Here is a 27,786-nt window from a genome sequence, read left to right as displayed (position 1 = left end):
GCATCTCCCAGCCCCCCCCCACACCCTTTCTCCCCTCCCCCCATCCCTGGGACCCCCCAAGCCACATCCCCCCCCCCCCAGAGGCGCAGGGGGAGCCCCTAGATATGGGGGGGGGGGGCACCGCTTACGAGGCGCCGTTTCTCCGGGACAAAGCGGAGGGGGGGGGAGGCGGGCAGAGCCCCCCCCTCCTCACGCCCTCCCCCCCCATTTAACCCCTCCCATGCCGCCCCCCCCCCCCCTAAGTGCAGCAGAGCGGCTCCTACCTGTGCGTCCGCAGGGAAGGGGGAGGGGGGGGAAGGGGAGAGGGGAGGGGGGGGCCGGCCGGTGTGGGAGCAGAGAGAAAGGAAAGGGGGGAGCGTGTGTGTGTGCGGGGGGGAGGGTGGGGGGGGGTTATTCTGGGCTGCAGGGGCGATAATGGCTCCCAGCTCGGCGGAACTGGGGCTGCGCAGCCTCCGCCCCCGCCGGCTCCGCGCGCAAAACCCGCCTCCCCCCGCGCCCCCCCGAGCGAAACCCGCGGAAAACAGCGGCCCCAGGCGGGCCCCGCCGGCACCGGCCCCGGGACGGGGCCCCCCGCACCCCGAGAGGGCTGCCGAGGCCTTGGGACCGGGATGGGGCGGGGGACGGCGCCTGGAGGGGCCTGTGGGGCCTCAGGGTCAGCCATGGGGGCCCCTTGGAGATGCCTGTCCCCTCACCGAGGGTTCCTGTCCCCTCACCACGGGTTCCATGTCCCCTCACTGAGGGTTCCATGTCCCTTTAGCACAGGATCCCTGTCCCCTCACTACGGGCTCCATGTCCCCTCACTACGGGTTCATGTCCCCTCCCCACGGGCTCCATGTCCCCTCACCACAGGTTCTTGTCCCCTCACCAAGGGTTCATGTCCCCTCACCAAGGTTTCCATGTCCCCTCACCACGGGTTCCATGTCCCCTCACCACGGGTTCCATGTCCTCTCACCAAGGGTTCCATGTCCTCTCACCACGAGCTCCGTGTCCCCTCACCACGGGTTCCATGTCCCCTCATCATGGGCTCCGTGTCCCCTCACCACGGGTTCATGTCCCTTTAGCACAGGATCCATGTCCCCTCACCGAGGGTTCCGTGTCCCCTCACCAAGGTTTCCATGTCCCCTCACCACGGGCTCCATGTCCCCTCACCACGGGTTCATGTCCCCTCACCACGGGTTCATGTCCTCTCATCACGGGTTCATGTCCCCTCACCACGGGCTCCGTGTCCCCTCACCAAGGGTTCATGTCCCCTCACCACGGGTTCCATGTCCCCTCACCAAGGTTTCCATGTCCCCTCACCACGGGCTCCATGTCTCCTCACCACGGGCTCATGTCCCCTCACCAAGGGTTCCATGTCCCCTCACCACGGGTTCCGTGTCCCCTCACCAAGGTTTCCATGTCCCCTCACCACAGGTTCTTGTCCCCTCATCAAGGGTCCATGTCCCCTCACCAAGGGTTCCATGTCCCCTCACCACGGGTTCCGTGTCCCCTCACCAAGGTTTCCATGTCCCCTCACCACAGGTTCTTGTCCCCTCACCAAGGGTCCATGTCCCCTCACCACGGGTTCATGTCCCCTCACCACGGGTTGCGTGTCCCCTCACCACGGGTTTGTGTCCCCTCACCACAGGTTCATGTCCCCTCACCAAGGGTCCATGTCCTCTCACCACGGGTTCATGTCCCCTCACCACGGGTTGCGTGTCCCCTCACCACGGGTTTGTGTCCCCTCACCACTGGTCCATGTCTCCTCACCACGGGTTCCATGTCCCCTCACCAAGGGTCCATGTCCTCTCACCACGGGTTCATGTCCCCTCACCAAGGGTCCGTGTCCCCTCACCACGGGTTCCATGGCCCCAGGTCACCATGAGGGAGAGGAATCGTGGGATGGTTGGGTTGGGTTGGGTTGGGTTGAGTTGGGTTGGGTTGGGAGGGACCTCAAAGCCCATCCAGTTCCACCTCCTGCCATGGATGGAGACACCTCCCACTGGATCAGGTTGCTCCAAGCCCCGTCCAAGCTGGCCCTGAACACCTCCAGGGATGGGATCTGGCGGTTCCGCTTGATGTCAAGTTGGAATTATGGAACCATGGAATGGTTTGAGTTGGAAGAGACCTCTGTGGGTCATGAAAACATGACAACCACCACCCTGCGCTTTGCTGAAGCCTTTTTATTGCCTGCTGTAAACCTCGAGCACCGCGCGGTGACAGCAGCCGGTGGCTCCTGGTCCTTCCCCATGGGAAGGAGGCACCACCACAAGGGCCACCCCAACATCACCCACAAACACAAGCCTTCCACTCGAGGCAAACCAGTTCTTCAACATCTCCCGCTGTCGGGAGAAGGTTTCGGCAGCAGGTTTGTGCCACCAGCCCCACCTCCACAGGTCATACCTAGAGCCGGTGGCTCGGTGGCATCTGGACATGGCCACTTGCTTTAACCCCAAAGCTCATTGACCCACGGCAAACCCCACGACACAACTCCACCAGTGGCCAAGCCAAGTTTGGTGGTGGCCAAGCCCAGTTCGGTGTTGGCCAAGCCAAGTTCGGTGGTGGCCAAGCCAAGTTCGGTGGTAGCCGTGATGAGCAGCGCCACACTCGGCTCACAGCTTGTCCCCGACGAGGGCTGGCCCAGTGCTTGCCGACAACATCTCCACGGCGTCCTCCAGCTCGTAGAAGGCCTGGAAGAGGTCTGGCGAGGTGGCCCGGCACTCCAGGTAGCGCCGCAGTGTGGCCAGGCTGGCCCAGACCTGGCGCTCCGAGGGACACGGCTGCCCCGCCGCCAGCTCCGCCGCGTCCCTGTCTTCCGCCGGCTCTTCGCCTTCCTCGGTGTCCGCAGCCGTCGGGTTCCCGTCCCGGCTGAGGGATCCTGGTGGCACCACGAGCCCCGGGGTCTTGGCGTCGGGGACGAAGCCGGCGGCGCGGAAGCAGCCGGCGATGAGCCCCGGGCACACGTCACCCCAGGCTTGCGCCAGGACGTGCAGGGCATCCAGGAGGCTCGGCTGCCCCGCGCCGCGCTCCCCCGGCAGCCGCCGCAGCAGCCGGCGCCGGTACTGGCCCTGGAGGTCTCCGGCGACGCCGCGGTCCAGGGGCTGCGCCGAGGCGGCGGCCGGCGGGAGGAAAACCATCCTGACGTTGGAGAGCTGGAGGGGAGGACGCGCGCGGGGCTCGGCGAGGACCAGCAGGACGCTCTTGCCGCGCCGCCGCATGCCCTCGTTGAACTCCCGCAGCCACTCGGCGAAGAGCGCGGGGGTGACGCCGGCCTGGCTGCTGGCACGGTAGCTCCAGGGCATCTGCGCCAGGTTGACCCCTCGCAGGCAGCGCGGCCGCGGGCTCCTCCCCACCACCCGCAGCGGCACCTTCTCCGAGCCGTCGGCGTTGGCGCAGAGCAGCAGCGTCAAGCGCTCCCCGGCCGAGGAGGTCACCTCGGTCTCGCCGCAGGCGTAGATCTCGCCGGGCGCGTAGGCGCCGAGGATGCCGGGCAGCACCGCGCCGGCCCAGCGCTCGCCCAGGGCTTGCTCCGCGTCCCCCTGCTCCACCGGAGGCTTCTTGAGGGCTTCGCGGCGCGTCCCGCAGCGAGGCAGCCACGCGCTGCTGGGCTCCGGCACGGGCCGGCCCAGCGCCTCGGCGAGGTGTTTGGCTTCGAGCTGGAGCAGCGAGCCGGCCACGGGCACGTCGCGGGAGCCTTCCACCCAGCGCAGCACCGCGGCTTCCAGGGCCGCGTCCTTCCCGTCCCGCTTGCGCTTGCGCTCGGGGTCGCCGCTGCGGTGCCACTCGGCCAGGATGCGCTCCCTGTTCTTGATGATGCGGCAGATCTGGGGCTGGGAGACGCCGAAACGCTTGGCCAGCTCGCTCTGCGACACCTTGGGCCCCTCCAGCATCTCCAGCACCTTCACCTTCTCCGTCAGCGACAGCTCCTTCCGCTCTTTCCGCGGCGTGGCCGGTGCCGCTTCGGCTGTCCCGGCGCAGGGAGCCAACCGCCTGGTGGTTCCCGGTCTCGCCGGCTCGGCGAAGCTTCTGCCGCAGCGGCCGCAGGCGGACGAGCCGTCCCCGCCGAGCGCCGAGCGGTGCCGCACCAGATCTGGCTTCTGCCCGCAGCCTCGGCCGCACGCGGCGCAGTCCGGCTCACCCGGCCGGCACCGGCGGCTCTCGGCGGCGAGCAGAGGGGACACGAAACCTCCGTTACCGGCACCGGGCTTGGCGATGCCACAGTAGCCACAGCCCCGGTCCTGCGGCGGCACCGGGAAGTCACCGGAGCCGTGGGACAAGGGGGAGTCCGGTGGCGGGGACACCCCCTCCTCGCTCTTCACCTCCCGGCCCAGCCAGGACCCTGCGGAGAGAGCAGCGCGGCGCTGAGCGGCCTCCTCCCCGGCCCCACCGGCCCCCCGGCCCCCAGCCCCCTCACCCTGCGAGGTGCCGGTGGGCGCCGGGCACGGCGGGGGGAGCCGGTGCTCCCCGACGTCTCCTGGGGTCCCCACGGCTGCCTCCCCGCGCTCCACCTCGGCCAGGATGTCGGGTTTGGTGACGGTGAAACCTGTCACGGAGAGAAGAGGGACGGTGATGCCACCAGGGATGCTGCTGGTGATGCCACCAGTGAATCCACTACCGATGCCACGAGTAACGGTGCTAGCGATGCCACCAAGGATGCTGCTGGCAACGCCACCAGTGAAGTCACCAGCAATGCCACCAGTGATGGTGCTGGTGATGCCACCAGTGATGCTACCGGTGATGCCACCAGTGACTCCCCTACCGATGCCACCAGTGATGCCACCAAGGATTCTGCTGGTGATGCCACCAGTGAATCCACTACTGATGCCACCAGTGATGGTGCTGATGATGCCACCAACAATGCTGCTGGCGATGCCACCAGTGAATCCACTATTGATGCCACCAGTAACGGTGCTAGCAATGCCACCAGTGATGCCACCAAGGATGCTGCTGGCGATGCCACCAGTGAATCCACTACTGATGCCACCAGTAACGGTGCTAGTGATGCCACCAGTGATGCCACCAAGGATGCTGCTGGCGATGCCACCAGTGATGCCACTACTGATGCCACCAGTAAGGGTGCTAGTGATGCCACCAGTGATGCCACCAAGGATGCTGCTGGCGATGCCACCAGTGAATCCACCAGTGAATCCACTACTGATGCCACCAGTAACGGTGCTAGTGATGCTACCAGTGATGCCACCAAGGATGCTGCTGGCAGTGCCACCAGTGAAGCCACCAGCGATGCCACCAGTGAATCCACTATTGATGCCACCAGTAACGGTGCTAGCAATGCCACCAGTGATGCCACCAAGGATGCTGCTGGCGATGCCACCAGTGATGCCACCAGCGATGCCACCAGTGAATCCACTACTGATGCCACCAGGAACGGTGCTAGCAATGCCACCAGTGATGCCACCAAGGATGCTGCTGGCGATGCCACCAGTGATGCCACCAGCGATGCCACCAGTGAATCCACTACTGATGCCACCAGGAACGGTGCTAGCAATGCCACCAGTGATGCCACCAAGGATGCTGCTGGCGATGCCACCAGTGAATCCACTACTGATGCCACCAGTAACGGTGCTAGCGATGCCACCAGTGATGCCACCAAGGATGCTGCTGGTGATGCCACCAGTGAAGCCACCAGTGATGCCATCAACGATGCCACCAGTGAATCCACCAGTGAATCCACTACTGATGCCACCAGTAACGGTGCTAGCAATGCCACCAGTGATGCCACCAGTAACGGTGCTAGCAATGCCACCAGTGATGCCACCAGCGATGCCACCAAGGATGCTGCTGGCGATGCCACCAGTGATGCCACCAAGGATGCTGCTAGCAATGCCACCAGTGATGCCACCAACGACGCTACTGTTGATTCCACCAGCGATGCCACCAGTAACGGTGCTGGTGATGCCACCAGCGATGCCACCGGCGATGCCACCGGCGATGCCACCAGCAAAGCCCCCGGTGATGCCACCACCGATCCCCCCCCTCCCCCCCCGCTCCCGTGCCGGCCCCAGGCGCCTCACCGAGGCCTCCGGGGCGCTGCCGCTCCTCCTTCATGGCCCCAGCCCGCTCCTGGAGGCTCCCGGGGGGAGTCAATGGGGGTCCTGGGGCCGCTCCCGGGGCCGCCGCGGTCGCCGCTGGGAGCGCGCGTAACGGCGCGTCAGGCCACGCCCCCTCCGCGTGGCCATTGGCTCGTTTGCGATAAGCCACGCCCCCTTCTACGAAGGGGGCATGGCTTATCGCAAAACGAGCCAATGGCCGCGCGGAGGGGGCGTGGCCTGGGATGCCCGCACCAAGCCCCGCCCACCTCCCTCACCCATTGGTCCGCGTCGAGCGAGCCGCGTTCTGATTGGCCGCTCCCCTTCCTGGCGCATGCGCACTCCTCCCCCTCGCCGCCCCCCCCACCCCCGCTCCCAGCATGCCCCGCGCCCCCCGGCATGGCCGCTCGGCTCCGCCGCCCCTGAGGGAGCCGCTTCGATCCGTTCCGACACCCCCCCCGCCGCCGCCACCGCTCCCCCCCGCCATGGCCGACTGGGCCCCCGATCAGGTAAGCGGCCCCCAAGCCCTTTCCCCCTCGTCCCGCGGCCAAACCCCATTTCCCCAGCTTAAGGCCTGAGGGAGGGTCCCCCCCCCCCCCCACTCAGGCCTGAGGGAGGGTCCCCCCCACAAGGCGTGAGGGAGGGTCCTACCCCCCCCTTCCCCCAAACACCAAATATATTTCTACCTCCTTTTAAAAAGGCGCCTTGGAGCACCAATTTGAAATAACCGACCAAAACGACGTTTTACAGGCGAATAAAATTACAACCGCGACGCGTCTCATCTGCGCAGGCAGATTGTGGGGTGTCATCCTCCTAAAAATAGCCCTGAAATCAGCTCAGCTCGTTGTTTTATTGAAACGCGGACAGCATCGTAGCAAATGGGGGTTGTAAAGTGGATTCTAGAGGTCATTCAATCCTAACGTTTGCTCAAAACAGAGCTGACTTCGTAGTTAGAACACGTTGGGTTTGAATCACAGAATCAGCAGGTCCCTTCCTCCTCCCTGCAGCCCTGCCCGAGGCGGTCAGGGTCACTTCATCACCTTTTCTAGCTTCTCAGCACCTCATCCACCCCCCTGGGACTCAACCCCCTCCCTGGGCAGCCTCAGACGGGGACCAATCACCCTTTCCAGGAAAGATTTCATCCTGCTGTCCAGCCTGAGCCTCCCCTGGTGGAGCTTGAGGCCATTCCCTCTCGTCCTGTCCCTTGGGAGAAGAGCCCAGCTCCCTCCTCTCCACAACCTCCTCTCAGGGAGTTGTAGAGAGCAATGAGGTCTCCCCTCAGCCTCCTCTTCTCCAGGCTGAACCCCCCCAGCTCTCTCAGCCGCTCCTCCTAATCCTTGTTCTTCTTGGCTTCATCCAATCAAGTTTTTGAGGATCTGGAAGGGTAACAACTCTACAAATACTCTGAGCAGCTTGTTCCGGTAGTTAACCACTGTCAATCTGATGGCTTTTTTTCCTTACGCCCAGTAGGAATTTTTCCTCTTGCAACTTGTGCTTTTAGGGGAACTGTAATTACACTTGTATTTGCAAAACAGGGCCTTACACGCACTGCACAACTCATGAAATTCGAGATTCCTTCCAGGAGCTGTTCATGAACTGTTCATGATGAGTCTACACGAAGACAAGACTAAACACCAAAAATTTCCTTGCATTAACCTTGCACAAATCTTGATAAACTGTCTTAAAGAAAGGCAAAATAATCACCCCGCCCTAAAAGTCCCAAATAAAGGAAGTGTGTCTCTCAGACAACTCAGCAGATCATCTTCCCTTTCAGAAAACAAAGCAGCCGTGGCTGACAACGTTAACTTATATGGAAGAAATTTAAAACAAAACTATATTGAGAATGATGGTAGAGAGCAATGAAAGCCACGTTCTTCATTGCTTTATGTTGTTTTAGAACATGCTAAATCTGTGAGAATTGGTGACGATGAGCCCTGCTATTTCCTGTACCTGTTCAAAGCTACTTTTGGAGTGCCTGGTTGTCTTAACGATACGGTCCTTGGAATGGCACGCTGCTTTATTTTGGGTTTGTCCCCCTCGCAGGAGCTGGAGTGGGCGATGGAGCCTCAGGAGCTGCCCCTGGAGCAGCAGCCGCCGCCCCCCGCGGCCGGCAAGCAGGAAGAAGCCGAGCTGCCTGCGGCCGAGATCTCCCTGACGCTGGTGGCCGAGCTGCAGGCCGTGGACAGGAAGGTGGACGCCCAGGCCGCTCAGTTAATGAACCTGGAAGGAAGGATGAGGATGGCCGAGACGAAGCTCATCGGCTGCGAGAAGACGGCGGTGGAGTTCGGGAACCAGCTGGAGAGCAAGTGGACGGCGCTGGGGACCCTCATCCAGGAGTACGGGCAGCTGCAGAAGAGGCTGGAGAACATGGAGAACCTCCTGAAGAACAGGAACTTCTGGATCCTGCGGCTGCCCCCCGGGGCAAAGGGGGAGGTCCCCAAGGTAACGGTTCTCTGTTTCGGTTCTCTGATTCTCTGCTCGGGCTTCTCAGCGGGGCTGTTCTGCACGTCGGCTGCACCCACCGCTCCGTTTAGGGCCGCGGCAGCACTGAGCACGCTGGGTGAAAAACACGGGCATCGCTCCCTTTGTGTTAATTACACACGGCTCGTTATATAGAATCGGTTTGGGTTGGAAGAGACCTCAAAGCTCACCCAGTTCCACCCCTGCCACGGGCAGGGACACCTCCCACGGGATCAGAGGCTCCAAGCCCCATCCAACCTGGCCTTGAACCCCTCCAGGGATGGAGCAGCCACCCCTGCCCTGTGCCACTGCCTCACAGGGGAACATTTCTCCCCAAGACCTCATCCCCATCTCCCTTTTTTCAGCTCAAAACTGCTCCCCTCACCCTATCCCTGCCCTCCCTGATCCAGAGCCCCTCCCCAGCTTTTCTGGAGACCCTTTAGATATTGGAAACTGCTCTAAGGTCTCCTTGGAGCCTTCTCTTCTCCAGGCTGAACAGCCCCAACTCTCTCAGCCTGTCCTCAGAGCAGGGGTGGGTCCATTTCTGGTCCTCGCCAAAAGACGACGGCCGCTCTGTGTGGGGTTACGGCCTCTTTAACGTGGCTGCAGCCAGATTTGAGTAAAGCAGAACCACACGGCTCAGCCCTGCGTGCTGGGTGGCTTTGGTAGCGTGTCTCCAGTTCCTCTTCAGAGGGCGTTTCAGCAGAACTGCTGCAAAAAGACGAAGTGGAAGCAGAATCAGCAGCAGATTGTGTGCCTGAGAGCTCAGGCGTGACACGAGGAGGCTGAGCAGGGCCGGGTGCAGGCGGACGATGCGGGGAAAAACCCCTTGGTCTCCCTTGTGAAGCTGCCGGAACCAGGCTGAGGAGCCGAGCGAGGTGTCTGGGGAGGAGCAGGTGTTGCTGCCTGACACTGTCCTGGGCCCTGCGTGAGGAATTTGAATGAGAAAACTTAGAATTGTGGAATCGTTAAGGTCAAAAACATAGAATTGTGGAATCGTTAAGGTCGGAAAAGGCCTCTAAGCTGATCCAGTTTAACCGTCGGCCCAGCCCCGCTGTTAAAAAGTGCCGCACCCACACTAAAAAGTGCTGCACCCACACGTTATTTGAACCGCTGCAGGGCTGGAGACGCCACCACTGCCTTGGGCAACCTCTTCCAGAGCTTCACACCACTTCCCATGAGGAAATATTTCCCAACACCCAAGCTAACCCTCTCCTGGGTACAACTCGAGGCCATTTCCTCTTGTCCTATTGCTTGGTCTTTGCAAGACCGGCACCTGCCATGCTACAACCTCCTTTCAGGGAGCTTTAGAGTGCGAAAAAAACCCATTCCTGGGTGTTCTCCTCAATAAAATGCCTTGAGCGTACGATGCTTCTCATTCCAGGTCCCCGTGGCGTTCAACGATGCTTCGTTTAACTTCTCGGAGGAGGAGTGGAAGAGCTTGAACGAGTGGCAGAAGGAGCTCTACAGGCACATCATGAAAGGGAACTACGAGGCCGTCATCTCGATGGGTAAAGACAAGCTGGGCTTTGCCTTGAGCCTCCCGTCGCAGGAGGTTTTTCCTTGCGGACGGAGGCGCTGCCGTCCCTGCTGGGATCGAGGAGGGTGGGATTGGGAACGTCTGGTCCTCGCCAGTTTGGTTTAGCGGCGGGTGGACGTCGGGAGCGTTGCTGCAGCCGCTCCCTGACGGTTCCTGTGGTTGTAGGAGCCGAGCAAACCCCTGGGGCGTAAGGAGGATGAGGAAAAAGACCCTGGGCTGAGTAAGGACAGGGAAGAGGGCAGTTTCTTTGTCACGTGGAGGCCCCCAGACCCGCTGCGCTGGCCGCTTCGAGCGGTTTCCTGCCTCGGAGCTTCCTTCCAGCCTGTCCTTGCGCTGCAGGGCCTTTCCGAAGGGTGTTGGCCGCCTCGGCGCTCCCTCTGACCCCAGCCTCATCCCAGGGAGCGTTTCTTGCGCAAGCTCTTGTGGTATTTGCTCCTGTAGAGCTGGGGAGAAGCAGCAGGCGAGGGCGAGCTCTGCCTTCCTCTTTCCCTTCCTGTGGCCTGGAGTCAGCGCGCTCCCAGCCAAACAAACGCATTCACCGCCGAACAAACCTACCCACAGCTAAACAAACGCGCTCCGCTCGCTCCTTCCAGGCCCGGCTGCAGGGATTCCCTCCAGGGATTCCCTCCAGGGGTCACGTTGCCTCCGAGGAACAACTTTGCTTTAGCTGGACGCCCACCTGCAGCCGTCTCCCCCCCTGGGCCGAAGCCGCTGGTGTGCAGCTCTGGGCTATCCAGCCTTTTTATTCCTTTTCTTCCTTGATTTTTTGGTTTTTTTTTCTGAGGGGCAGAGCTCTTCTGCAGTCCCTGTGTGCAAAAGACGAAGGATAAATCCAGACCCTGCCCATCCCATCCAGCCGATTCCCCTGTTTAAAAACCAATCCGCTGTCCTGCGCTAGAGGCACAGGAACGTAGGGATCTGTGGATCTGAGCCTGGAGCTTAGAAAAATGTATCTGTGCTTCATCTGAAGGTTTCCTTTGAGTAATGAGGCTTAGGGGTTTGGCCCTCGGATAAGGCAAACGGATCCACCAGCGCAGCGGTGGAAACGAATACCCAGAGCTTACATTTGTTTGGAAATGAAGTTTTCAGCTCTCCGCCCTGGGAGAGATTGTGATTGTCCCCTTTCCCTCACCAAAATCCGCAAGCAGCCTGTGACTCGGACGAGTAGGATGGAGCGGTCCTGGCTGGAGGGAACAGCATGGGGAGGGCACTTTCCCTGCTGCCGCTGGCTGACAGCTCTGGTGCTGGCCCCGAGCTGAAGTCCTCATTGTAATGGATCCGCGGACCTTAGAGAGGAGAAGAAAGGAAGCCTGGAGGTAAGCACAGATGCATTTTGTTCTTCTCCTCCCCACGCTGCAGGCTGGGAGGGGCTCCTGCCGCCCGCTCACATCCCCAGGGCCCAGGCAAGGGGAGCGGTGGCAGCTGTGGGAGAGCGTCTTAAGCCTCTCCTTCCGTTCCCCGTCATCCCCAGCAGCGAAGGAAGGTTGGTGGGTGAAGGTTTGAGAGTTTCTCTCCCACGAGGGCGAAAGAAACGTTCTGATCCTCTGGTTTTGGGGGGTGGTTTTACCTGCAGATGCTGCCATTTCCAAGCCTGACCTCCTGTCACGGATTGAGCAAGGAGAGGATCCCAACGCGGAGGATCAGGAGGAATCTGAGGGAGGAGAAACCCCTACGGACCCCAGCACTGGTGAGCCACGAGGTCCCTGGGATGCAGCGGGGAGGTGGGAAGCAGAGCTGTGGCTGTCGCCGCCTGCCTGCGCTGCTCGCTCACCTCTGCTCTTGAGTTTTGCCGGCTCTGTCCTCGGGTGCAGGGCTGACTTTGCTTTCCCAGCCGGCTCTTGCCCAATGCATCCGTCTCTCCCAAAATCATAGAATCCTGGAATGGTTTGGGTGGGAAGGGACCTCAAAGCCCACCCAGTTCCACCCCTGCCATGGGCAGGGACACCTCCCGCTGGATCAGGGGCTCCAAGCCCCATCCAGCCTGGCCTTGAACCCCTCCAGGGATGGGGCAGCCACCGCCAACCTGTGCCACTGCCTTGTCACCCTCACAGGAGAACGTTTCTTCCTAAGATCTCATCCCAATCTCCCCTCTTTCAGCTTCAAACCGTCCTATCCCTGCCCTCCCTGATCAAAATCCCCTCCCCAGCTCTCCTGGAGCCCCTTTCAGCACTGGAAGCTGCTCTAAGGTCTCCCCAGAGCCTTCTTGTCTCCAGGCTGAACAATCCCAACTCTCTCAGCCTGGCCTCAGAGCATTTTTGTGGCCTCCTCTGGACACCCTCCCACCAGATCCACGGCCTTCCTGTGCTGAGGAAATCTCTTTACAGTGAGATCCTCTCTAAAGCATCTGGGAGGCGTGGATGTCGACTCCTGTTCTTTCTCCTGTGCACAGAGTTTTCCTTTCCTGGTCCTGATGACTACTCGTGGAGCAAATACGAAGAGACTCTGGCCGAGAGCCCCAACGAGGGCTCTGAAGAGGAGGAATGCATGGAGGTCCCTAGTACATGTGAGTCGGAAGTGCGGAGCTTGTGCGTATGGGAGCTTCTCCAAGCTTAAGCTCTTGGCATTGCTGGGGTTGCCCGGGGTGAGGTGTGTGCTCTCCGCTGGGCAGGGTCAGCGGGGCAGCTGGATGGATAAACCAGGGGTGGAAGAAGCCACGGGACAGGAGCACCCGCTGGTAAAAGCAGCCGTGGGCAGGTGAGGGGGTGCAGATCACCTGTGCGGCGGCGCGTTTGGTCAGCCTTGAGGTGGAGATGAGCAGGGCAGGCGAGGCTTGGACGGCGCAAGCAACAGAGTTCTTGAAGCTCTTTTTCACGAGCACGTAAAGTAATATTTTTCACAGCTTTCTCTGTCAGCCAAACACCAGGTTCCTTGTGGCGCAGCAAAAGATTTGTCCTTGTCGCCACCCTGGGTCCCTCACGGGAGCATTTGAAGCACTTTGGGAAGCGTCCCTTGCAAGGATGTGGCTCCCTGGCCTTGTTCTCAGAAGCAGCTCGACTCTTCTGGCTGATGCTTTTCCAGAATTCCAGCCTGTTTCAATTCGGCACAGCTTTACCTTGTGCTCTGCAGAAACCTGTGGGGTTTTTAGGCCTCTTCGCATCCCCACATCCTCTGGGTTCTTTTCATCCTCCCTTTGCCAGCGTCCTCGGTTCGTGGGAGATCCTTCTGCCCTGTGCAAGCCAAGAAGGAAAAGAGGCTTTAGTCCCCTTCCCTTCATTTTTTTTGCTTTTATCCTAAATCACGTGTTCTTAAGACCTTCTGCTTCACCTCCTGCTGAGGAACCCACTTTTTCCCCTTTGTCTACCACGTACGTAGAGATATGATACAATGATCTCGTCATTGTAGTGTCTGGGCTTTCCCGAGAAGTCTTTATCCGTGATCCGGACGAGGGGATCGAGTGCTCCCTCAGTCAGTTTGCAGATGACACCAAGTTGGGCGAGAGTGTCGATCTGCTCGAAGGTAGGGAGGCTCTGCACAAGGATCCGGACACGCCGGATCCGTGGGCTGGAGGGCAGAAGGCTCCGCAGAGGGATTGGGACAGGCCGGATCCATGGGCTGAGACCAACGGGATGGGGTTCAACCTCGGGTCCTGCACTTGGGTCACAACAGCCCCGAGCAGCTCCAGGCTTGGGGATGAGCGACTGGAAAGCTGCCTGGAGGAGAAGGAGCTGGGGGGGTTGGTTGAGAACAGCTGAACGTGAGGCAGCAGTGGCCCAGGTGGCCAAGAAGGCCACCAGCATCCTGGCTTGGAGCAGCCCTGGGGTGGCAGCAGGAGCAGGGAAGGGATTGTCCCCCTGGACTTGGGGCTGGTGAGGCCACAGCTCGAATCCTGGGGTCAGTTTTGGGTCCCTCACTCCAAGAAAGACCTTGAGGGGCTGGAGTGTGTCCAGAGAAGGGAATGGAGCTGGGGAAGGGGCTGGAGAACAAGGGGTTGTGAGGAGCAGCTGAAGGACCTGGGGCTGTTTAGTAGGAGAGGAGGCTGAGGGGAGACCTCCTCGCTCTCTGCAGCTCCCAGAAAGGAGGTTGTGGTGAGGTGGGTGCTGGGCTCTTCTCCAACGGGGTAGGATGAGAGGGAATGGCCTCAAGTTGTGCCAGGTTCAGTTTCGACTGGCTATTAGGAAATATTCCTTCATGGAAAGGGTTCTCGGCCCTGGCAGAGGCTGCCCAGGGAGGTGGTGGAGCCCCCGTCCCCGCAGGGGTTTAAAATCCACATGTGGTGCTCGGGGACGTGGTTTTACCAGTGGAGTTGGCTGTGCTGGGTTTGTGGTTGGATTTGATGATCTTAAAGGTCTTTTTCCAACCTAAAGATTCCCGTGATTCTAAGTCAAAACACATCAGCTTTGTTGACCTTCCCGTGCGCTCGAGTGGCTCCGAGATGGAACCGGCAGCCCCGCAGCGCCAGGTCCTGTCTGGAGCCTGCGACGCGGTGACCACCTCTGCCCCGAGAGAGCTGGGGGCTGGCTGACGAGGTGCTTCTTGCCTCAGAGAAATGACACGCGTGTCTCTGCTCCGCCAGACGAACAGCCGTGCGACGAGGAAGGTTCGGAAAGCCTCGAGCTTCCCACCTCGTTGACGGGCAAGTGGGAAGAGGTTTTCTCCAGCCCCGAAGAGGAGGCGAAACCGAGCGGCAAGGGCCGCAGCGGATCCACCCAGCAGCAGAGAACGGGCAACGGGCTGAGGCGCTCGTCTCGCCGGGGGAGAGACCTGGCCAAGAAGGACGTTCCCGAGGACGCGGCGGCGGTGGAAGGGCCCTACATCTGCTGCGAGTGCGGGCAGAGCTTCCTGGACAAGCAGCTCTTCGCCGCCCACCAGAAAGCCCACGCCAGCGAAGAGGCTTGCACCTCCCTGGAGCACGGAGAAAGCTTCAGGCAGAAATCCAAAACGGCCGCCGGGCCCTCCTCCCGGTCCAAGCAGTCCAAGCGCTCCGCCGACGGGGAGAAGGGCTCCGGCTTCAAGTACGGCTTGGTCCGGCACCAGGTGAACAACATGGTGGAGCGGCCCTACACCTGCTCGCAGTGCAAGGAGAGCTTCAGCCTGGAGGTGAGTCTCATCCTGCACCAGAAGCTCCACACGGAGAAGGGCGACGGCCCGCTGACCTGCACCTACTGCGGGAAGGACTTCCGAGACCTCTCCAAAGCCATTCGCCACCAGCGCATCCACACCGGGGAGAGGCCGTACCAGTGCACCGAGTGCGGCAAGAGCTTCATCCGCCGCGACCACCTCCTCAAACACTGGCGCGTCCACACCGGAGAGACCCCCTACCAGTGTCCCGTCTGCGGGAAGCACTTCCGCTACAAGGAGTCTCTGAATTGCCACCAGAAAATCCACTCCCGGAACCCGCGGCCCGCGGAGGAGTCGCAGCAGAGCCTGGAGTCGGCCACTCAAACCAGCCCTTTCTGCGTGAAGACAGAGACTAAGCAGTAGCGCCGCGGGGAGGCCGGGGGCTCGCGGGTAGCGGTGACCGCGCTGGCAGGGGGACGCGTGGCACGGTTGGGAGGCGAGCGAACTCGTATTGCAGCTTGAGCCGTTGTGGCCGCGCTCCGAGCCCGCTTTGCCGAAGCAGCGAAGGAATTTTACAAACTCTAAATCCGGATGTCGATCCCGCGGGGTTACGCGAGACTTCCCGAGCGGCGTAGGCCTCGGTCTAGTTCTCCCCTACGCGGGTTTGGATTTTGCCCGGAGAGAATCATCCCGCGGGCTTCTCCGGGGTCCGTCTTTAGCAGGGGGTTCCCCACCTATCTTTGTGCATATTCGGGAGCGACGAGCTTTCGCTTCCTTTTTTCCCCTCGTTTTCGCCGCCGGAAGGGAAGCGCGAGGGAGGGGAGGGAGGTGCCGCTCCCAGGCCGCCCGCTCCCGCTGCGCTGCCGCCCCTGGGGTGGCACGAAGGGAGGAGAAGCGGAGCGGGGATGCGATTTAGGGACGCGACGTGGGATTTGCCGAAGGCAAGAAGGCGAGAGGAGCGAGCGGGAAGGAGCCGGGTGAGGGAAAGTCGGTGCAGGAGGAAAGGATGAGCAGGAGGAGGGACAGAGGAGCTGGGAGCGTGTGGAGACGCAGCCGGGGGCCTCACCCGAGGAGGACACGTTCCTGCTCTTTGGAAGGATGTTCTGGGGCCAGCGGGGCTGTCGTTTCCCAAGGGAACGGAGCCCCTGGTCCCTTCCACAAACTCCTTATTGATGAAGGCAATTTTATTATCCTTTTTTAACTGGGTCTGGTCACTCAGGTAAGTCAGATGAGTGAAGGCAACTTCTCCTAACCCCTGTACAGAGCTGTCTGGTTTTTAGTCCATCTAGAAGTAGTATCTTATTATTATTATTATTATTATTATTGATGATATTATTATTATTATTATAATACTACAAGGAAATGTGACACTATATTTCAGTGACCTAAAACACTTCAATGTAGGAAATAACTGACCGGAGTTTTTCAGGCGCCTGTGTAAATATTGGTCGAGTTCTCGGAGCTGTCGCTGTTGTTCCTGAGGTGGCTGTAAGTGGTGTCTTTTCCGCTGCGTATTCGTCGGCTGCTGGTTCGTGCTCGTGTTTTGTAATCCTATTTTTTTTTTTTTTTGTACGGTCCGTCACTACGGTGTTCCCCATCCCGAACCGCTGTCGGTGGGCGATGGCAGCCCCGCTCCCCTCCGTGTTTCGTCCTCGCTTTCCCGCCGCGACGCCCGCAGCGCTTTTTATTAGTGTTTTCCAGGACCTTCGCCGAGCCGGAAAATCCGCACAAGCCAAGCCGGCTCTGCTCGAGTCCGTTATTATCCACGCCGAGCATCCGCGGAGCCGGCGAACAAAGCTGCTCAGCTCCCCTCGCCGTCGGTGCCCGGACTTCGGTGTTTGTGTTTTTGGAGCTTTTCCTTTGCTGGAAGCAGATTTGGGGATGGAGTCGCAGCTCCAGATGCTGCGGGGGCTGCAGCGATGCTTGAGGAGCTTTTGGCCACAGCCGAGCTCGGCTGCGGGATAGAACCGGGACAATCCCACGCCGGGAGAAGCGCTGGTGCCTGCGGCGGCGTCACCCACTCCGGCACGCGGGATCCAGCCGCCAGCGCTCTGGGTTCATCTCCAGGGCAGCCAGAGCGACCTCGGCCCACGCAGGACAATTCCCAGGGCTCCTCGGAGCCACCGACCTGCTCTGGATTTTCATCTCCGCTTCCTCCTGCGCGCGTAGCCGAGCTCTTTGTACCGGGGCTGCCAATAAACTGTTCCCACCAGGCCGGGCTCCGCAGGGCAGAGCCCTCGTTCCTCTCACGGCGCAGCCCGGGGCTCCCGTGCTGGCGGGGGGTGGCAGCAGGAGCCCCGCGGTGGCAGCAGGAGCTCTGGGGGTGGCAGCAGGAGCTCCATGGTGGCCTAGTGGGATCCTGCTCTTCCTTTGCAGTGCCGTACCTGCTTGTCCAGCCATGGGATCACGTGTGGTTTGGGATCTCCTCACTCCTGGGATGATTGTGCCCCGGATCCCACCATCCTGGGCTGCTCCAGGGTCTCAGCACCTGGATCCTCCCTGTCCCTGTGTCCTGCTCTGCAGGGTGGTGGCCGTGGTTGTCCACGATGGGTCCCCGGGTTGCAGGAGTTGTAGTTTCCTTCCCATCCCCATCAAAGCGGGTCGGGAGCAGCCGCCTGGTTCTTGCTCCAGGCCACACGTGGTGGCTCCAGAGGGGAACTTCATCCCCAGGCCCGTGGGATCAGGGCCAACTCAATTCTGGGACAAGTCTAACCTTAACCCTAAGCCTAATCCTAATTCTGGTGGCTTCCCAGAGAGAGTTGGCATGGGGAGGGGATGGAGATGGGACAGGAGAGGAGAGGATAGGCTCCAATAGGACAGGGTGGGTGGGATGGGATGTCATGGAATGGATGGGGACGGGAGGGGTGGTTGGATGGGACAGGATCGGATGGGATGGGACGGGATGGCACAAGGTGGGGCGGGACAGGACAGGGTGGGACAGTGCCCCCCCTCACCCAACCCTGACCACAGCCGCCCTGCCCCGGCCTCCCCCAGTTCCTTCCAGTCACCCCCATCACTCCCACCCCAGTTTCCCGCATCGCTCCGCATCCCCAGGGAGCAGCTCCACACTGCTCCACATTCCCAGGGAGCAGCTCCGTATCCTCAGGGAGCAGCTCCAAATGCTAGGGAGCCGCTCCGTATTGCTCTGCATCCCCAGGGAGCAGCTCCGCATCGCTCCGCGTCCCCAGGGTGCCAGCCCCCCATCGTGACCCCCCGAGAGCACACGGAGAGCCCGTCAGCCGCGTCTTTTATCCGAGTCTCTTCCCAGCTCGTCCAAGGCCCCGGCTGCCGCCACCCCAACGCCCTGCGCCCCGGCACTTTGTAACCCTGAGTTCAACCTTTCCCGCTCGGCCGCCCCCGACGCGGCTGCTGAATCCACGGGGCAGCGGCCCCGCCCGGCTCGGCTCCGGCTCCAGAACCTTCTCCGCTGCCTCTGGGGTCAGTCCTTTCCCTGCCCGCGCAGCCCGGTGCTCTAGAGTCCTGTGGCAGCGCCACGAGCCCCACGGCGTCGCCGACAGCCCCGTGGTGGTTCCATGAGCCCCACGGCGTCGCCGACAGCCCCGTGGCGGTTCCACGAGCCCCACGGCGTTGCCGACAGCCCCATGGTGGTTCCATGAGCCCCACGGCGTTACAGAGAGCTCCACGGCGTTATGGAGAGCCTCACGGTGTTGCCGACAGCCCTGTGCTGATTCCATGAGCCCCATGGTGATGCCGACAGCCCCACAGCAGTTCCACAAGCCTCACGGTGTTGCCGATAGCCCCATGGTCATTCCATGACGTCCACGGTGTTGCTGAAAGCTCCATGGTGGTTCCGTGAGCCCCACAGTGTCGCTGATAGCCCCGTGGTGGTTCCACGAGCCCCACAGTGTCGCTGATAGCCCCGTGGTGGTTCCACGAGCCCCACGGCGTCGCCGACAGCCCCGTGGTGGTTCCACGAGCTCCACGGCGTCGCCGACAGCCCCGTGGTGGTTCCACGAGCCCCACGGCGTCGCCGACAGCCCCGTGGTGGTTCCACGAGCCCCACGGCGTCGCCGACAGCCCCGTGGCGGTGCCCCGAGCCCCACGGCAGCGCAAGAGCAGCCGCGCGGCGCGTCCCGGCGTCGCAAGCCGCCGCAGCTCCGCGGAGCAGCCTGCAGCAACGCCGCCCCCTCTTCCCCGGTGCTGCCGTTAGGGGTTCTCGTGGGCCAGGGCCTTGCAGGGGCTGCTCTCCGGCTCGCGGTCGTAGCTGGGCAAGCTGGCGGCGGAGCTGGCGAGCGCGTGGACCTTCTGGTGATGGTTCAGAGACTGCCGGTGCCGGAAGCTCTTGCTGCAGCCGTTGCACTGGAAGGGTCGCTGCAGGGTGTGGCGGCGCTGGTGCTCCTCCAGCGAGGCTTTCTGCGGGAAGCTCTCGGCGCACTCGATGCAGCGGTAGAGCCGCTCCCCGGCGGCGCTGGCCCGCGCCGGCCGGCCCGCCCAGCCTCCCCGCAGCTGCCCGCCGTGGATGCGCTGGTGCTTCTGCAGGTGGTGCTTCTGGATGAAGCCCTTGCCGCAGGCGGAGCAGCGGTAGGGCCGCTCGCCGGTGTGGATGCGGTAATGCTTGTTGAGGTTGGATTTCTCGTTGAAGCTCTTCCCGCAGGCCGGGCACTGGAAGGGGCGCTCGCCGGTGTGCAGGCGCTGGTGCCGCAGCAGCGCGGCGTGGTGGGCCAGGCTCTTCCCGCACGCCGTGCAGATGAAGGAGCCGCTGTTCTTCCGCGCCTGGTTCTGCTGCCGCGCCAGGAGGTTGCGTTTCAGCCGCACGCTCTTCCAGCCCAGCGGGAGGGCGCAGGGCTCTTGGCCCACGGCGCAGGGGCGAAAATCCTCCGCGCCGGGCGGCGGCGGCACCATCTCGGCGGCGGCGTCTTCGCCCAAGGGCATCCCCTGAGGCAACGCGAACGCCTGGTCGGTCCCCACGCCCAGCACGTGCTCGGCCGGGAAAGGCAAACCCGGCGCCGGGTGAGCTTCCACCGGCACCACCACGGGCTTGAAATCCGGCTGGGAAGCCACGTGCTTGCAGAATTCCACCAAGCCTTCTCCCGCCGCCTTCTGCTCCTCCAAGGCCGCGTGGCTCTCCCACGGCACCGCCTGCTCCTGGCTCACGGGAACCTCCTCTTCCAGCCGCACCGAAGACGCTTGCGGCACAGCCAGGATTTCAGATCCTTCCTCCGGGGGCTGCTGATCTTCGGTCTTGATCACAATCTTCTCACCTAGTGAGACACACCAATTCAGAGAATCAGAGAATCACCAGATTGGAAAAGACCCATCGGATCATGGAGTCCAACCATCCCCATCAATCACTGACCCGTGTCCCTCAGCACCTCGGCCACCCGGCCCTTAAACCCCTCCAGGGAAGGGGACTCAACCCCCTCCCTGGGCAGCCTCCGACAGGGACCAAGCACCCTTTCCAGGAAAGATTTTTTCCTAATATTTCATCCTGAGCCTCCCCTGGTGGAGCTTGAGGCCATTCCCTCTCGTCCTGTCCCCTGTCCCTTGGGAGAAGAGCCCAGCTCCCTCCTCTCCACAACCTCCTCTCAGGGAGTTGCAGAGAGCAATGAGGTCTCCCCTCAGCCTCCTCTTCTCCAGGCTGAACCCCCCCAGCTCTCTCAGCCGCTCCTCCTAACCCTTGTTCTCCAGCCCCTCCCCAGCTCCGTTCCCTTCTCCAGACGTTCTCCAGGCCCTCAAGGTCTTTCTTGGAGTGAGGGGCCCAGAACGGACCCCAGGATTTGAGGTGTGGCCTCACCAGCACCAAATCCAGAGGGACAATCCCTTCCCTGGCCCTGCTGGCCACGCCGGCTCTGCTCCAAGCCAAGATGCCCTTGGCCTTCTTGGCCCCCTGGGCCCCTGCTGGCTCCTGTCCAACCAACCCCCCCAGGTCCTTCTCCTCCAGGCCCTTTCCAGCCAGCCTTCTCCTAGGCTGGAGCTGCCCAGGGTTGTTGAGCCCCAAGGGCAGGATTTCATTCCTGGTAAGGAAATTCCCGTGCCCGCAGGCCCCGTGCAAGGAGCTGGGCCTTGGAGCCCCTGATCCAGTGGGAGGTGTCCCTGCCCGTGACAGGGGGTGGAACAGGATGATCTTGAAGCTCCCTTCCAACCCAAACCGTTCTGTGATCTCTAGCTCCAAGCTGCTGGCTCTGGGGGTGGCAGCGGCACAGAGGACGCTCAGCACAGACCACGTGCCCGTCTCCATCCTCGGTGGCTGCTGGGACTCACCAAGATGCTCCAAGACGGCTCCCGTCTCCGGCAGCTCGTGGGGCCTCACACCCGAATCCTCCCCGTCCTCAGGCGGCGGAAGCAGAGCAGGTTTGGAGCTGGAATCCCCGTGACCTGGAAAGATGGAAATCGAGCTGTGAACTGGTGATCGGCATCAGTTCGCCTCGATAAAAGTCTCCCAGGACCAGCAGAGCAAGCAGGATGGTGTCACCGAACCCAGCAAATGATTGTAGCTCCCCCAGGAAGAAGAGACTGCTGGACGCTCATCAGCCTTCACGATTTAAGCCAAGAATAATAAGGGTTAAAATTTAGGAAGGCCTGCAGCAAATCATGGAACCATGGAATGGGTTGGAAGGGACCTCAAAGCCCATCCAGTCCCACCCCTGCCATGGGCAGGGACACCTCCCACAGGATCAGGGGCTCCAAGCTCCATCCAACCTGGCCTTGAACCCCTCCAGGGATGGAGCAGCCACCACTGCTCTGGGCAGCCTGGGCCAGGGCCTCCCCACCCTCACAGGAGAACGTTTCTTCCTAAGATCTCATCTCCATCTCCCTTTTTTCAGCTCAAAACCATTCCCCCTTGTCCCATCCCTGCCCTCCCTGATCTAGAGCCCCTCCCCAGCTTTCCTGGATCCCCTTTCAGTCCTGGAAGCTGCTCTAAGGTCTCCTCGGAGCTTTCTCTTCTCCTGAACATCCCAACTCTCCCAGCCTGTCCTCGGACGGGAGGTTCTCCAGCCCTCGCATCATCCTTGGAGCCTCCTCTGGCCCCGTTCCAACAGCTCCATCTCCTTCTCCTGCTGAGGATTCCAGAGCTGGCCCCAACCCTCCAGCTGAGGTCTCCCCGAGAGGAGCAGAGGGGACAATCCCCTCCCTCCCTGCTGCCCACGCTGCTCTGGATGCAGCCCAGGACATGGGGGGTTTCATGTTGAGCTCCTGTGGAGCTTCTCCCCCGCAGCCCCCTGAGTCCTTCTCCTCAGGGTTCTCCCAGTCCATCCTCCCCCAGCCTGGCTCTGTGCTCGGCGCTGCCTTAATCCCCTCAGACGAAGGTCTGGCAGAAGCAGAGGTTGATCCTCACCAAGAGAGCCCACAGGCTCGTAGTTGCCCTTCATTCCCATCCTGTAGAGCTCCTTCTGCCGGCTCTCCGAGCTCCCCAGCTCTGGCTCCGGCAAGCTGGCCGCGTCGTCCTCGCACGCCGCCGGCACCTCGAACCACAGGAGACACCACCTTGGGGCTTCCCCATCCCACCTGGCCCTCCCCGTCCCCACCACTCGCCCAGGAACGCTGGAGCTTCCACAGAAAGGAACCACGTCACCCCCATTCCTTTGGGCACCATCCCTAAACCTAGAGCTTGTCCCTGTCACCTTGGGGGCACCCTCGTTAGCTGGGGATTGTCCCCATCGCTCACAGCTCATCCCCATCACCTTGGACTCATCTCCATTATCTGGTGATCGTCCCCATCTGGGATTGTCCCCAGCTCAACCCTATTAGCTGGGACTTGTCCTTGTCACCTCGGGGACATTCCCATCACCTCGGGGACATTCCCATCACCTCGGGGACATCCCTGTTGTCTGGGACTTGTCCCTCTTTGTCACCTGGGGCTTGTCCCTGCTGCCCAGAGCTCATCCCTGTCCCCATGGGTCCCATCCTTGTCACCAGAGCTCGTCCCCATCACCGTGGATCCTATCCCTGTCACCCAGAGCTCATCCCTGTCCCCGTAGGTCCCATCCCTGTCACCTGGGGCTCATCCCTGTCCCCACGGGACTCATCCCTGTCATCCAAAGCTCATCCTTGTCACTGTGGATCTCATCCCTGTCCCCATGGGTCCCATCCCTGTCCCTATGGGTCTCATCCCCATCATCCAAAGCTCATGCTTGTCACTGTGGATCTCGTCCCTGTCCACATGGGTCACATCCCTGTCACCCAGGGCTCATCCTTGTCCCCAGGAGTCCCTTCCCTGTCACCCAGGGCTCATCTCTATCCCCATGGGTCCCATCTCTGTCACCCAGAGCTTGTCCCTGTCCCCGTAGGTCCCATCCCTGTCACCTGGGGCTCATCCCTGTCCCCATGGGTCTCATCCCTGTCATCCAAAGCTCATCCTTGTCACTGTGGATCTTGTCCCTGTCCCCATGGGTCCCATCCCTGTCACCCAGAGCTCGTCCCTGTCCCCATGGGTCCCATCCCTGTCACCTGGGGCTCATCCCTGTCCCCATAGGTCTCATCCCTGTCATCCAAAGCTCATCCTTGTCACTGTGGATCTCGTCCCTGTCCCCGTGGGTCCCATCCCTGTCATCCAGAGCTCGTCCCTGTCCCCATGGGTGCCATCCCCATCACTATGTGTCCCATCCTTGTCACCCAGAGCTCATCCCTGTTCCCATGGGTCCCATCCCTGTCACCCAGGGCTCAACCCTGTTCCTGAGGGTCCCATCCCCATCACCCAGGGCTCATCTCCATCCCCATGGGTCCCATCCCTGTCACCCAGAGCTCATCCCTGTTCCTGAGGGTCCCATCCCCATCACCGAGGGCTCATCCCTGTCCCCATGGGTCCCATCCCTGTCACCCAGAGCTCATCCCTGTTCCTGAGGGTCCCATCCCCATCACCCAGGGCTCATCTCCATCCCCATGGGTCCCATCCCTGTCACCCAGAGCTCATCCCTGTCCCCATGGGTCCCTTCCCCGTCCCCCAGAGCCGGTCCCTGCCCCGTAGGTCCCCGTCCCCGTTACCTTGGGCTCGTCGGTGCCGGGCACGGGGCCGGGCCGCGGTGCCCAGCAGCAGCTGCGTTGCTGGAGCTGCCTCTCGACGTGCTCCAACCTGCGCGTGTTCTCCTGCACCAGAGCCGCCAGCGCCGCCCATTTCCGCTCCAGCCGGTTCCCGAAATCCCGCACCGCTTTCTCCAAGCCCGTCACCTTCTTCTCGGCCGACTCGGCTCGTCCTTCCAGGCTCAACAGCTTCAAGGCCTGGGACTCCACTTTCCTCTCCACCGCCTGCACGGCCGCCACCACCGTCCACAGCGAGATCTCCTGCACCGAGGACGTCGGCGCCTTCTCCACCTCGGGGGGCTGCGGCACCGGGGGCGGCTGCCACGATTCCGACGCCCACTCGGGCTCCTGGGGGGAAAACAGAGGGCTGGGGGGACTGGGGGGCTCCGTGAACCCTCCTTTGCCCCTCACTGTGGCCTCAAACCTCCCCTTTGCCCCTCACTGTGGCCTCAAACCCCCCTTTGCCCCTCACCATGGCTCCAAGCCCCCCTCTTGCCCTTAATTATAGCTCTAAGCCCTCCTTTTGCCCTTAATTATGGCTCCGAGAGCACCCCCCACCCCCACCGTGGCCTCAGAACCCCTCACTGTGACTCCAAGACTCACTTTTGCCCTCAATTAAAGCTCCGGGACCCCCGCTTTGCCCTTAATTATGGCTCCAAGCCCCCTATTTGCCCCTCACCATGGCTCCAGGCCCCCCTTTTGCCCCTAATTATAGCTCCAAGACCCCCCCAAGCCCCTCACCGTGGCTCCAAGCCCCCCCTTTTGCCCTTAATCATGACTCCAAGCCCTCCTTTTGCCCTTAATTATGGCTCCAAGAGTCCCGCAAGCCCCTCACTGTGACTCCAAGCCCCAGTTTTGCCCTTAATTATGGCTCTAGGACCTCCCCTCGCCCCTCACTGTGGCTCCAGGAACCCCCCTTTGCCCTTCACCGTGGCCTCAGACCCCACCTTTGCCCCTCACCGTGGCTCCAAGCCCCCCTTTTGCCCTTAATTATAGCTCCAGGACCCCCCCTTTGCCTTTAATTATGGCTCCAAGCCCCCCTTTGCCCTTAATTATAGCTCCAGGACCCCCCTTTTGCCTTTAATTATGGCTTCAAGCCCCACTTTGCCCTTAATTATATCTCCAGGAGCCCTACTTCGCCCTTAATTATGGCTCCGAGAGCCCCCCAAGCCCCTCACTGTGGCTCCATGCTCCCACTTTTGCCCTTAATTATAGCTCCAGGACCCCCCTTTGCCTTTAATTATGGCCCCAAGCCCCCCTTTGCCCTTAATTATAGCTCCAGGACCCCCCCATTGCCTTTAATTACGGCTCCGAGAGCCCCCCAAGCCCCTCACTGCGGCCCCAGGCCCCACATTTGCCCTCAAATACAGGCCCAAGCCCCCCCTTTGCCTTTAATTATGGCGCCAAGCCCCCCTTTGCCCTTAATTATAGCTCCAGGACCCCCCGTTTGCCCTCAATTACGGCTCCGAGAGCCCCCCCAGCCCCTCACCGTGGCCCCAGGCCCCACGTTTGCCCTCAAATACAGGTCCAGGCCCCCCCTTTGCCTTTAACTATGGCCCCGCCCCCCATTCCCGTTCCCGTTTCCCTCCCCCCCCGGCTCTGTGCCTCCATTCCCGCTGCCCCCCCCACCTTCGTTCCGTTCCCCGTCCTCCCCCTCCTCCTTTCCCCGCACCGACCCCTCAAACCCGTTCCCGGTCCCCCCGACCCCGTCCTCCCTCTTCCTCCTCCCTCCTCCGCCCCCCTCCCCGCCCCGTTCCCGGTTCCCCCCGTACCCTCCCCGGCCCCCACCGGGCCATGTCGCGTCTCCTCGCCTGCTCGGCGCCCCCTGCCGGCCCGGCCCCGCCCCGGAACCGCCCCGGAACAGCCCCGGCACCGACCCGGAACGGAACCGACCGGACACCGACCCGGAACGGAACCGACGGCGGCCGCAGCGGGCACGGGCCCGGCCCCAGCTCCGGCTCCACCCTCATCCCCGGCCCCATCCCCTTCCCCACCCCCAGCCCCAATCCCATCCCCATCCCCGTCCCCGTCCCACCCTCATCTCCATCCCAACCCCCATCCCAGCCCCAATTTCATCCCCATTCCCATCTCCATCTCTGTTCCCATCTCTAGCCCCATCCCCATCTCCACCTCCATCCCCATCCCAGCCCCAATCCCATCCCCATCTCCATCTCAGCCTCATTCCCACCTCCAGCCCCATCCCATCCACATCTCCATCTCAGCCCCATTCCCATCCTCATCTCCACCTCAGCCTCATTCCCATCTCAGCCCCATTCCCATCTCCAGCCCTGATCCCATTCCCATCCCCATCTCCACCTCCATCTCAGCCCCATCTCCACCTCCATCTCAGCCCCATTCCCATCTCCAGCCCCATCCCATCCACATCTCCATCTCAACCCCATTCCCATCTCCATCCCATCCACATCTCCATCTCAGCCCCAATCCCATTCCCATCTCCAGCCCTGATCCCATCCCCATCTCAGCCCCATTCCCATCTCCAGCCCTGATCCCATTCCCATCCTCATCTCCACCCCATCTCCATCTCAGCCCCATTCCCATCTCCAGCCCTGATCCCATCCCCATCCCTAATTTCATCCCCATCCCATCTCTGTTCCCTTCTCCAGCCCAAATCCCATTCCCATCCCCACCTCCATCTCCAGCCCCATCCCCATCCCATTTAGTTCCTATCCCTATCTTCACCCCACCCCATTCCAGCCCCAATCCCATCCCATCTTCATCCCATCCCCACCTCATCTGCATCCCCAGCCCAAATCCCAGCCCTGTCCCTGACCCAATCCCCATCCCATCTCCTTCCTGTCCCCATCTCCAGTCCCAATCCCAGCCCTATCTCCATCCCCATCTTCATTCCAGGACCACGGCTCCTGCCTGGTGTTCCAGCCCACCAGCCCCCAGTGACATGCGACCCCCTGGTGCTCCTCCGGCCTAGGAGGATCTCACCAGCATTCTTGGATGCCCACATCCCACCAGGAGAACCTCGTGGGCATTCCTGGTGCCCCCTATCCCACTAGGAGGATCTCACCAGCGTTCTTGGATCCCCACATCCCACCAGGAGAACCTGATGGGCATTCCTGGTGTCCCCATCCCACCAGGAGGAGGGTCGGTTCTTCTCTGTAGGGTCAGACTACACGGACGAGGAGCAGAACCAAGCTCCCATGATCCAAGAGAATCCATGATTCAAGACCTACTCAGCCAACTGGACATTCCCCAAGTCTTCGGGACCGGATGGGATCCACCCAAAGGCCTGAGGGAGCTGGTGGGAGCTGCTCCCCAAACCCTTTCCCACCATCTCCCAGCAGCCCTGGAGGACTGGAGAGGTTCCAGTGATTCCCATTTGGAAGAAGGGCTGGAGAGAGGATCTGGGGAGCTCCAGGCTGGTCACACCTAACCTTGGTTCCAAGGAAGGTCATGGAGCAGGTCAACCAGGGGATCAGGCCCAGTCAACAGGGGTTTACGAAAGGCAGGTCCTGCTCAACCACCCTGACCTTCTAGGAGGTGGATGAGGGAAAGGCTGTGGATGGGGTGGACCTGGACTTTACTAAAGACTTGGATCGTTTCCCTCAGTGTTTGGCTTGAGAAAGGGAAGAGGGACCTGGCCAGGCTGGATCCGTGGGTTGAGACCAACGAGATGAGGTTCAACCAGGCCAAGTGCTGGGTCCTGCACCTGGGACACAAGAACCTCCTGCAGCTCCAGGCTTGGGGAAGAGCGGCTGGAAAGCAGAAAAGGACCTGGGGATGCTGGTTGACACCAGCTGAACGTGATCC

The 27,786-nt window shown here is 61.6% G+C and overlaps 3 protein-coding genes across 4 annotated transcripts; 1 reads left to right on the top strand and 2 right to left on the bottom strand.

The window, feature by feature from the left end:
- Nucleotides 1-2,142: 2,142 nt before the first annotated feature.
- On the bottom strand, nt 2,143-6,090 carry LOC138721757 (tigger transposable element-derived protein 3-like). The gene is made up of 3 exons (XM_069859163.1): nt 6,012-6,090; nt 4,394-4,522; nt 2,143-4,318 (listed from the first exon to the last, which is right to left on the bottom strand). The coding sequence occupies exons 1-3, from the start codon at nt 6,043-6,045 to the stop codon at nt 2,592-2,594; spliced, it is 1,890 nt and encodes a 629-aa protein (XP_069715264.1). The 5' UTR covers nt 6,046-6,090; the 3' UTR covers nt 2,143-2,591.
- A 315-nt stretch (nt 6,091-6,405) lies between these two features.
- LOC138721754 (zinc finger protein 777-like) lies at nt 6,406-16,808 on the top strand. 2 transcript variants are annotated; one of them, XM_069859159.1, is made up of 7 exons: nt 6,406-6,535; nt 8,070-8,468; nt 9,871-9,997; nt 11,600-11,713; nt 12,416-12,529; nt 13,369-13,482; nt 14,540-16,808. In XM_069859159.1, exons 1-7 carry the CDS (start codon nt 6,407-6,409, stop codon nt 15,445-15,447), a joined length of 1,905 nt encoding a protein of 634 aa, XP_069715260.1. In that variant the 5' UTR covers nt 6,406; the 3' UTR covers nt 15,448-16,808. The 2 variants fall into 2 exon arrangements, with proteins under 2 accessions (XP_069715260.1, XP_069715262.1); XM_069859161.1 differs by lacking the exon at nt 13,369-13,482.
- A 1,250-nt stretch (nt 16,809-18,058) lies between these two features.
- LOC138721764 (zinc finger protein 398-like) lies at nt 18,059-25,844 on the bottom strand. The gene is made up of 5 exons (XM_069859173.1): nt 25,776-25,844; nt 23,968-24,351; nt 22,322-22,448; nt 21,247-21,360; nt 18,059-20,246 (listed from the first exon to the last, which is right to left on the bottom strand). The coding sequence occupies exons 1-5, from the start codon at nt 25,797-25,799 to the stop codon at nt 19,192-19,194; spliced, it is 1,704 nt and encodes a 567-aa protein (XP_069715274.1). The 5' UTR covers nt 25,800-25,844; the 3' UTR covers nt 18,059-19,191.
- Nucleotides 25,845-27,786: the final 1,942 nt, after the last annotated feature.

The sequence above is a fragment of the Phaenicophaeus curvirostris genome, chromosome 6 (assembly GCF_032191515.1).
Source record: "Phaenicophaeus curvirostris isolate KB17595 chromosome 6, BPBGC_Pcur_1.0, whole genome shotgun sequence".
Taxonomy (NCBI): Eukaryota; Metazoa; Chordata; class Aves; order Cuculiformes; family Cuculidae; genus Phaenicophaeus; species Phaenicophaeus curvirostris.
Note: the sequence above shows the minus strand (reverse complement) of the source record. Positions and strands in the feature narration are given on the sequence as shown.

Excerpts from the sequence above, each read along its gene's own strand:
- LOC138721764 (XM_069859173.1), bottom strand. The coding sequence starts at position 25,799 with ATGGCCCGGTGGGGGCCGGGGAGG. Across the intron at positions 24,352-25,775 it reads CCCGGTGGGGGCCGGGGAGG|GAGCCCGAGTGGGCGTCGGA; the intron begins GTACGGGGGGAA and ends TTTTCCCCCCAG. Across the intron at positions 22,449-23,967 it reads CCGGCACCGACGAGCCCAAG|GTGCCGGCGGCGTGCGAGGA; the intron begins GTAACGGGGACG and ends CTGTGGTTCGAG.
- LOC138721754 (XM_069859159.1), top strand. The coding sequence starts at position 6,407 with ATGCCCCGCGCCCCCCGGCATGGCCGCTCGGCTCCGCCGCCCCTGAGG. Across the intron at positions 8,469-9,870 it reads CAAAGGGGGAGGTCCCCAAG|GTCCCCGTGGCGTTCAACGA; the intron begins GTAACGGTTCTC and ends TTCTCATTCCAG. Across the intron at positions 9,998-11,599 it reads CGAGGCCGTCATCTCGATGG|ATGCTGCCATTTCCAAGCCT; the intron begins GTAAAGACAAGC and ends TTTTACCTGCAG.
- LOC138721757 (XM_069859163.1), bottom strand. The coding sequence starts at position 6,045 with ATGAAGGAGGAGCGGCAGCGCCCCGGAGGCCTCG. Across the intron at positions 4,523-6,011 it reads GCAGCGCCCCGGAGGCCTCG|GTTTCACCGTCACCAAACCC; the intron begins GTGAGGCGCCTG and ends TCTCCGTGACAG. Across the intron at positions 4,319-4,393 it reads GCCCACCGGCACCTCGCAGG|GGTCCTGGCTGGGCCGGGAG; the intron begins GTGAGGGGGCTG and ends CTCTCTCCGCAG.